The sequence below is a fragment of the Eumetopias jubatus genome, unplaced genomic scaffold, assembly GCF_037043125.1.
Source record: "Eumetopias jubatus isolate StellerSeaLion01/CBP00866 unplaced genomic scaffold, mEumJub1_p1.0 scaffold_4, whole genome shotgun sequence".
In the NCBI taxonomy this organism is placed as follows: domain Eukaryota; kingdom Metazoa; phylum Chordata; class Mammalia; order Carnivora; family Otariidae; genus Eumetopias; species Eumetopias jubatus.
This window is the reverse complement of record NW_028274810.1, coordinates 153,186,065-153,194,593: the sequence shown is the minus strand read 5'-3', so window position 1 is coordinate 153,194,593 and position 8,529 is coordinate 153,186,065. Positions and strand designations below refer to the sequence as shown.

Here is an 8,529-nt window from a genome sequence, read left to right as displayed (position 1 = left end):
TTTTTTTTTCCCCTCAGAGAAAACTTTCCCAAACCTGGAAAGTTGGGGGGAAAGAAGACAAAACGAGCGTCCCTGGCTCCCTTCCCCACCCCTAGCCCCCGCCCCAGCCCCGCGGGTGTCGCCCAGAGCGTGGGGGCCGCACCACATAACGCAGACCCGAGGGCCGCGGGCCGGGGGCCCTCTCCCCGCCTCAGGGTCTGCCGCTGACGTCACCTGAGAAGTTTGGGGAGGGAGGAGCTTGGACTGCCCGGCTCTGGTGGCTGGTGCGCCTGGGAAGGCCAGGTCGGGGGAGGAGGCTCCTCCTCGACGCGTAGTCCCGGCAGAGTTCACTACGATACCCAGAAAAGTCCGCTCTGACTCCAGAAAAGCAACGACTGGCGTGGGCCGCGGAGGCCATGGGCTGCCTCGTGACCTAGTGTCCCGCCGCGGGAAGTGCCCGGGTGCTCCGGCTCCGGCACGGGGGTGGGGAGGCGAGTGCGGGCGCCCGAGCGCAGCCGAGGAGCCACGGAAGCCGCCGAAGCGGCGGGCACACCCAGAGCCGGCCAGCGGCCTCAGAGCCCGCGCCGCCCGCGACCATGAACCGGGAGGCTATCTGCAGCGCCCTGCCCACCATTCCCTGCCACAAGCTCGCCGACCTGCGGTACCTGAGCCGCGGCGCGTCGGGCACCGTGTCGTCCGCCCGCCACGCAGACTGGCGCGTTCAGGTGGCCGTGAAGCAGCTGCATATCCACACCCCTATGCTCGACAGGTAGGGCACCCCCGCGGAGCCCCGAACACCAGCCCCGAGCAAGCGGGCTCTAGAGCCTGAACGGCGGCGACACTTGCGGTCGGCCCCACCCCTCGTCACCTCTGGGCAGCCCTTCAAGGCTCGGGGCTTGCGTGGTGGGGAGAACTGGCTACGCTGGAGATGCAGCTCTCGCATTCCTCTGCTCACCCCGTCTCTCCACCGCCCTCTCCTGCTCTGTCCCTCTTACTCCTGGACTTTCTTTCTCCAGAACACCAAAAGTCAGGGTGTTTCGGTGTAGGCCTGCGGTTGTTTTTGTTTTGTTTGTGGTTTATTACGTATGGTCATGAAAGTTGAGATACCAAACTCTACTTGCTTTAGTTTCTCTTCTCACTCTCGCAGGGAAGCCTGTCCCCAGAGGATAAGTGTATTATTTTGCTAACAATACGCTGAATCAGAAGACAAACGACCAGAAATTTTGAACGTCTTTCACATCCTGAACAATTTCCCTGCACTGTCTAGGTTTTAAGGGAAAGTTAGTATTAGTTTCTGTTTCCAGAAAAACATTTCATTCCTGTACCATTGACCTGGGATCGAAGGTATTAGTCAGTGGGTCTAGTCATTTAGTCTTGTGTATTTGCCTTCCAGTAGGCCCTGCATTCAGTCCTTAGTGAGTTAACATCCATGATTGCAACACTCTCCTCTCCTCCCCCTCTATCTAATGTCAGAATTCATCATGCTGGGTGCCTGATTGGTCAGAGGCTGTTGGTGTCCAATGTCAGATAAATCCCTCAGCTTCAGCTCTACCAATGTTACTGGACTTTCATCTGCCTGTAGCTTTACTTTGCTGTCTTGCTATCAGGCTTGGGTGGGCCAGATCTCACAGTAAATTTGAGACACTTGTGGAGATTGTTCCCACTTTTTGTATATCATAATCCAGATCTAGTGATAGATAAGATGTGGTGTCTGTTTCACCTGGACCTTGAGTTCTGTGGAGCAAGTGCTAGGCAAATGTATGTATGTGTATGTAGTCAAGTTTGAAGGGTGGTGGTTGGTTAAAAAGACTGAAAATATTTTAGAATCAGCTCTGTAAATTTATGGATATCTAACCCTAAGGGACCCTTTAGGTATTCTAAAGCAAGTTGATCTTCCTGTTTTGGATGCTGCTTCTCAAGATTTTAATTTATCCGAGTTTTGTGCTATTTGGGAGCAAAGGAATGAAGAGGGGGTTCCCTTTCTATTCTTATTAACAGTTTTCATAACCTAAAACTCTTCAGTAAATTGGTAGGAAATTCTGTTGTCCAAGAAGTCATAAGGACCAGTTAAACCCTCTGGCATTACTGCTTCAGGTTCTTTTTCCCACTTTGTTACCTAAGATGTTAACCTTAGCGGTATTCTTGTAATCTCAGCATAGGACAGGGCTATGCAGTTGACTCACAGGGTGTCCATTTCCTCACATAAAGTGGGAATAATAAATGCATGGACTTGGGCTCTGGTGTGGAAAAGGTTTGCATTGTTCTTTGAAACCATCTGGAAGAAAAATAAGTTTATGTGCAGTTACGTGTTCTTATTTTAGTGATTGGTGAGTCATTCTCCGTAACCTGACTTCTCCCCAATGAGTGGGCCTTCCCCAGCAATCTCCCGACTGTTTATGTGTGGATGAGTCTGATTGGTTTTTCAAACACTGTGTGGATGACATAACTGTTTTGTGACTGAAATTTTGAGTTGGGTAATTTTGGTGATATGCCTATGAAAACTGTAACTTTTAGTTTTTAAAAATATGAAACCTATTTTAGACCTATTTATTTTTGGCTTTTTCTGTTTTGCCACTTACTCGATTTTCCTGAAATCTGACTTCAAGAACTTTCCTTGATCCTTTCCTTTCTTTGATCAAGCGGTGGAATGGAGAGAACACAGGCTTTGGAGTCCCACAACTGCAATTCAAATCTGACTCCAACCCTACCACTTAATGTTGGCCTATTAGAAAATTATTTATCTGAGCCTCAGTGCCCTCAATATAAAGTGGTGTTAAGGTAACCAACTTTAGAGGGTTGGTCTTTGGATGATAGTACATATAAAGTGTATGACACATAATAGGATCACAGTAGAAGGAAGAATGCCTGATACTCTTAATGAGAGAAAGAACAAGTGTATTAAGTATCACTGAGACTTCAGCGTGCTCTCTCTATAGTTTTTTTTCTCAGTGTATCCAGAAATCTTCAAGTCCATCCTCTGTCTCTCTGCAAGAGTGCTAAACAATAAGATGTAGTTCTTGTTGACCTCCATCTCTTACCTTTTCAATTTAGGGAAGATAAGTTTTAATTAAAACAGGTCTCATAAACTGAATAATAGGTTGCCTCACAGAGTATTAAGTGGCTGAGAACAGGGAGAAGGAAAAAAGCTTTTTACTTTATGTCCTCTTGTAACTCTTGAATTTTAAAACATATATTACCTATTCAGAACATAAATAAGATTTTTTGCTTTATTTTGCCTTTTGTTTGCTTTTAGAGCAAGCCTCATAGTCTGATGTGGAATGTCTGTTTTCTTATTTCAACAGCCATTCATCCAGAGCTTGAGTGGTTTAAGCACCAACTAATCATCATTGCTTACCCAATAAACTTCTGGAAATGTTTCTATTTTGTTATTGCTGCTACCAACACATCAGTCTATGGTAAAAACCAGTGACATCTCCAATTCCCTTGCTTTTTTTTTTTTTTTTTTAATTTGTCTACCGTAGTCACCACCACCTGGGCATTCTATTCAGCTAGTGTTTTTCTTTCCATTTTCACTGTGACCTTTATAGTTTCAGACTCTCATTGCTTCACATCTTTAATTAGTATTGTAATATTCTAACGCATGACTTTCAAACTCTGCCCATTTCTGCTGATTGTACATCCTTCTGCCCAGATAATTGTCCAGAAAGTTTGCTCTGCTCATGTCATTACCCTGCTCAAAAACCTACAATCACAATTTGCTAACTACCAGATAGAGTGTAAATACCCTCACCTGGCTTTAGGGCTCGGAGATGAGGCTCTAGCCTACCCTATTCACCTTCATTCCTTTCACATGCTCTTTTAGGTATCCTGATTCATATTAAACAATCTGCCATTTTCCAAACACAACCTTCACTGTAACTTCCTTGAATACATTTGATACATATCTACCAAGTGCCGGGTCCTGTTTTCAGGTCTTAGGGACACACAGATGAGAAAGAAAAGCAAAAGTCCTCCCATCTTGGAGGCCATATCCATCTTGGCCCTTTTACCAATGGTTGATGTTCTGTCTTCCCTTAAAGTACAGTTGAAATCCCTCTTTAAAGACTGTCAACTCCCCTAGCCCAAAGTTTACTCTTTTTCTGAGTTCCCCATAGTTCTCTATTTATTCATTTGCTTACTTACTTAACTTGCTTGCTTATTTATTTGTTTATGATGGTACTTATCACATTCTGCCTTATGTTTTAAGTATGCATTTTCTTTCTTTTTTTTACTTGCTTTCCTTTTTTTAACTTTATTGAGGAATAATTGACACATGTAATTATATATAAAGTGCACAACATGATGATTTGATAGACATATGCATTGTGGAGTGATTACCAAGATCAAGATAATTAACACATCCAAAGAATACCTCCAAATGGCCAATAGGTATATATGAAATGGTCTTCAACATCACTAATCATTAGGGAAATGCAAATCAAAATCACAATGAGTATTTATTTTTCTTAGAAAATTTCTTGGCAGCTTGAGGACACAGACTATGTTTATCTTTATATTTTCCAAAATGTTGAGCATAGTTTTCATTCATAATAAATGTTCAGTATTTATTTGTTTTGTGAATAAATAAGCAAATGAACCTGGGATCCAGAGTTGCCCCAGGGATCTGTTATAAGCATTTACCTGTCCTAAGTGTTCTTTTCCTGAGTTCCATTGTATAATTTCTAAGCATTTTTGACCCATATGCAACTGTTATCATCTAGTCATTTAAATCTACAACATTTAAATGTATTATTTAAATATTTGGGGAAAATGCACATGGTATGCAACCATGATATTTAATATAATATTCTAATCAAATATCTAATACAACATAAACTTTAATTCAAACAGCAATAATTCTAATATCAATAGACTTTATAAACTTACTCAAATATTGTGTCCTTTTCCTTTCCTAGGAAAGTACAATAATAATAACCTGTGTATATCGCACTTTTTTCTGTCAGTGGCTCAGAGAAGTTATTATGGACTCTAAACAGACCTGTGGACTGTATAGGGCAGATATTATCCCTACTTTAAATATGAAGAAACTAAGGGACAGAGAAGTTGCATAATTTACATGAGGTCAATTAATGGGGGAAAAAATCTAGTCTTAATGTTATAGGCATGATTATTGTGTATTTTTCATTACTTTGAAATAATTACGCATTTTCTTTCTTTAGTGAAAGAAATGATGTTTTAAGAGAAGCTGAAATTTTACACAAAGCTAGATTTAGTTACATTCTTCCAATTTTGGGAATTTGCAATGAGCCTGAATTTTTGGGAATAGTTACGGAATACATGCCAAATGGATCATTAAATGAACTCCTACATAGGGTAAGTATTGTGCATTTTTAGTAGCTATCATTCTGTTATTCAAGCTATCTAGTGTTTTGGTTTTACATATGATCAGATTATTTGGAGAGCTGTAGATGAGTCAAAATAAGAATAATGGAAAACAATTACAGTGGTAAAGTTAGACAAGTTATGGCTTCTTTTGTGTTGTTAAAAATATCAGAGAGTCAGGCCCTACATTCTGCAGGACTGAGGTTATTTTGCTTAGGTTACTGTTCCTGAGGTGTAACTGAATTCCAGTAACCACATGTGTATATACAGAGGTAGGAGAGGGAGAGAGAACAGGTAAACTCTGTACACTATATAACCTCCTGTTAGTTAAGCCAGATTTTATTTTATCTTAAAAACAATTTAGGATTCAAATTAAATGTTAATAATACCCGTCCATAAAGTTCTAAATAGGCCAAATAAGTCTGTCTCTGAGTACCAAATACATCGGTTTTTCCAATAATAGACAAAGGTATGAGCCATTTACCTTTTTATCAATGTACTAGTTACTCTGGCTTTGATTGTGAATCCCATCAGTAAGCAAACTGGAGGGGTGGGTCCTCATTCTTATCAGTAAGCAAATTTGTGAATCCTTAGTCTCAAACTGTATGTATTCATCTATTGTTTGCTTGATCTTATATTATTAATACTATCTGCAACCTGCAGTTTCTGTTGAGAAATCTTTTTTAAAATCACTGGGTCTCTGGGCGCCTGGGTGGCTCAGTTGGTTAAGCGACTGCCTTCGGCTCAGGTCATGATCCCGGAGTCCTAGGATCGAGTCCCACATCGGGCTCCCAGCTCAGCAGGGAGCCTGCTTCTCCCTCTGACCCTCTCCCCTCTCATGCTGTTTCTCGCTCGCTCTCTCAAATAAATAAATAAAAATCTTTAAAATAAATAAATACATAAATAAAAATAAAATCACTCGGTCTGTTTTGTGAGTGTTGGTTTAGTTAAAATCTGGTAACATGATCTATAAATTCCAATTAGTGGATGCTCCTAAAGTCTGATACATCACAACGTTCTGTAAGCAAACGAGAGAATGGATGCCACTCATGGAGTGACTTCGTCTTTATTTCAGCAGATAATCACTTTCTATTTATGACGGGACCATCTGAGACAAGGACAGAGTACGATAACTGGTGTCTGTGTATAATATTTGTATAACAACACAGCAATTGATATAAATATTACTTAAGCACAATTTCCTTTTTAAAAAAATGAATATAAGTATAAATTCTAATATTTTCTTCCCACATTCCAGTACCCATTAGATACTCTGATACCCAAAATTGGAACCCATTAGAAATTATAGAGCCTCCTTCAGGGGACTGCCAACTCCTAGAAGGAATCATAACATATAGAGTGAGTGTTCTACCTCTGTCTCCATGATCAAAAGCCTCCATGTGATACTATACTGCACAGAGGCCTTGTGACTCCTTTGAACTACATAATTTTCAGAAGAAAATTACCTTTTTACAGACTGAAAGATTCAGTTACTCACTGGGATGGAGGTCTGTGTATACCAGAGGAAGTAATGTCTTATGTTTCTTTTGGTTTTCTTTGTTGTATTATTAGAGCGGGATTTATCTTGAAGTACTCTCCCCCAACCTCAAAGAAGATTGTTAAAAAAAATCAAAATAGAATGTAAACAGCTGGTTAATCAAAGAGCTATACACTTACCCATTTGCAGAAAAAATTCTCAAGAACAGATTTGAGCTTTCAGTAAAAGCATACTTTTTCATGTCATTTAGAATGTATCCAGTAGCTTGGTGCCTGGTGATTCATTGCCAGATCTTCCCAAATTATCTAATTTTTCTGAGTATGTTCATTCTCCTAGGAAGCTACACTAACTTTTATGTTCAAAAAGTTCAGATGAATATCACTTGTAAGTACCAAGATATATAAAACATTATATTTTAAATATGTCTATTGCATACACTTAAAAATGAAGATGATCTTTGTCTCTTTCACAAAAGCAAAACTTCCAAAGGCTAATTTTTCAATCTAGAATACAAAAATTGTATGATAAGAAGTATGAGAAATTCATGCTTAGTAAATAAATATAATATGGTCATAATTTTAATTGATGTAATGATTATTGTAATAAGGTATGATTTTATATCAATAGGAAAATTAAAATATAAATTTTGAGTTAATGGTATGTACCAAGAAGAAATTTTGTGTGTGTGTGTGTGCATGTAGTTTTTTGATACAAACCATAGAATGAGAGATAGGTGTGAGTATAGGTAATGTGTTTGGGTATTACACAGAAAAAAAAAAAATTGAAAACTGTTTAAATGAAGAAAGAAGAGCCAATACCATGTAGTTGTATTACCAACATAAACTAAAAGGAAATAACAGAACTATAAAGTCATCATTATTTTTTCTAAAAACTGAGGAAAATAAGATATACATGGATGTTAAATAATATCAAATTGATACCATGATACTATGTAATAAAAATGAACATATGTCTTGACTTTTGTTTATACTGTATTTCCACATAGAATATTTAATTTTCTAAGTGGAAATGTAATGAATATGGTCACTTATTTTCATTTTGTTTATTTTCATATATCTGAAGAAAACAGAATATCCTGATGTTCCTTGGCCACTGAGATTTCGCATCCTGCATGAAATTGCACTGGGTGTAAACTACCTGCACAATATGAATCCTCCTCTACTTCATCATGACTTGAAGACTCAAAATATCTTATTGGATAATGAATTTCATGTTAAGGTAATTACTTAAAAAAAAGTTTATCTGCATCCTTGAGATTAATCGTTTTAAAGACTTTTTAGTGTTTTTTTCTCAACCAATTTAATATCTTTCCGTTTTCCATAGCCTATAATTCTTTTCTTCAGTGTCCCTTCTTCCAGCTTCAGTGGCTTAGTTATTCCTAGGCTTGAAAGATAAATAGAATTATGGTACAAAATACAAAGTCATTATGTCCTTAATTGAAATGATCAAGTAAGCCCTTTTTTTTCTTCTGATTTTGCAGTTATTATAGATTCACAGGAAGTTGCAAAGATAATACAAAGAGAGTCCATGAACCCTTCACTCAGTTTCTGCCAGTGATTACATTACATGTAATTACAGTACAATTTCAAGTCCAGGAATTTGACATTGGTACAGTGCATGTATATAGTTTATGTGTTACTTTATCACATGTGTGACCATCACAGCAATCAAGATATAGCACTGTTCTA

General features: G+C 38.9%; 1 protein-coding gene across 3 annotated transcripts in view; it reads left to right on the top strand.

Moving 5' to 3' along the window:
* Positions 1-247: 247 nt before the first annotated feature.
* The window catches only part of RIPK2 (receptor interacting serine/threonine kinase 2), a 30,989-nt gene continuing 22,707 nt past the window's right edge, over positions 248-8,529 (top strand). Inside the window, exons 1-3 of one of the 3 annotated variants that reach the window (XM_028112346.2) lie at positions 248-748; positions 5,160-5,313; positions 7,904-8,059. In XM_028112346.2, coding sequence (XP_027968147.1) covers positions 576-748; positions 5,160-5,313; positions 7,904-8,059 — 483 coding nt within the window. In that variant the 5' untranslated portion in view covers positions 248-575. The remainder of the gene's footprint in view (positions 749-5,159; positions 5,314-7,903; positions 8,060-8,529) is intronic. The other 2 variants (XM_028112337.2, XM_088022791.1) reach the window with 2 other exon arrangements.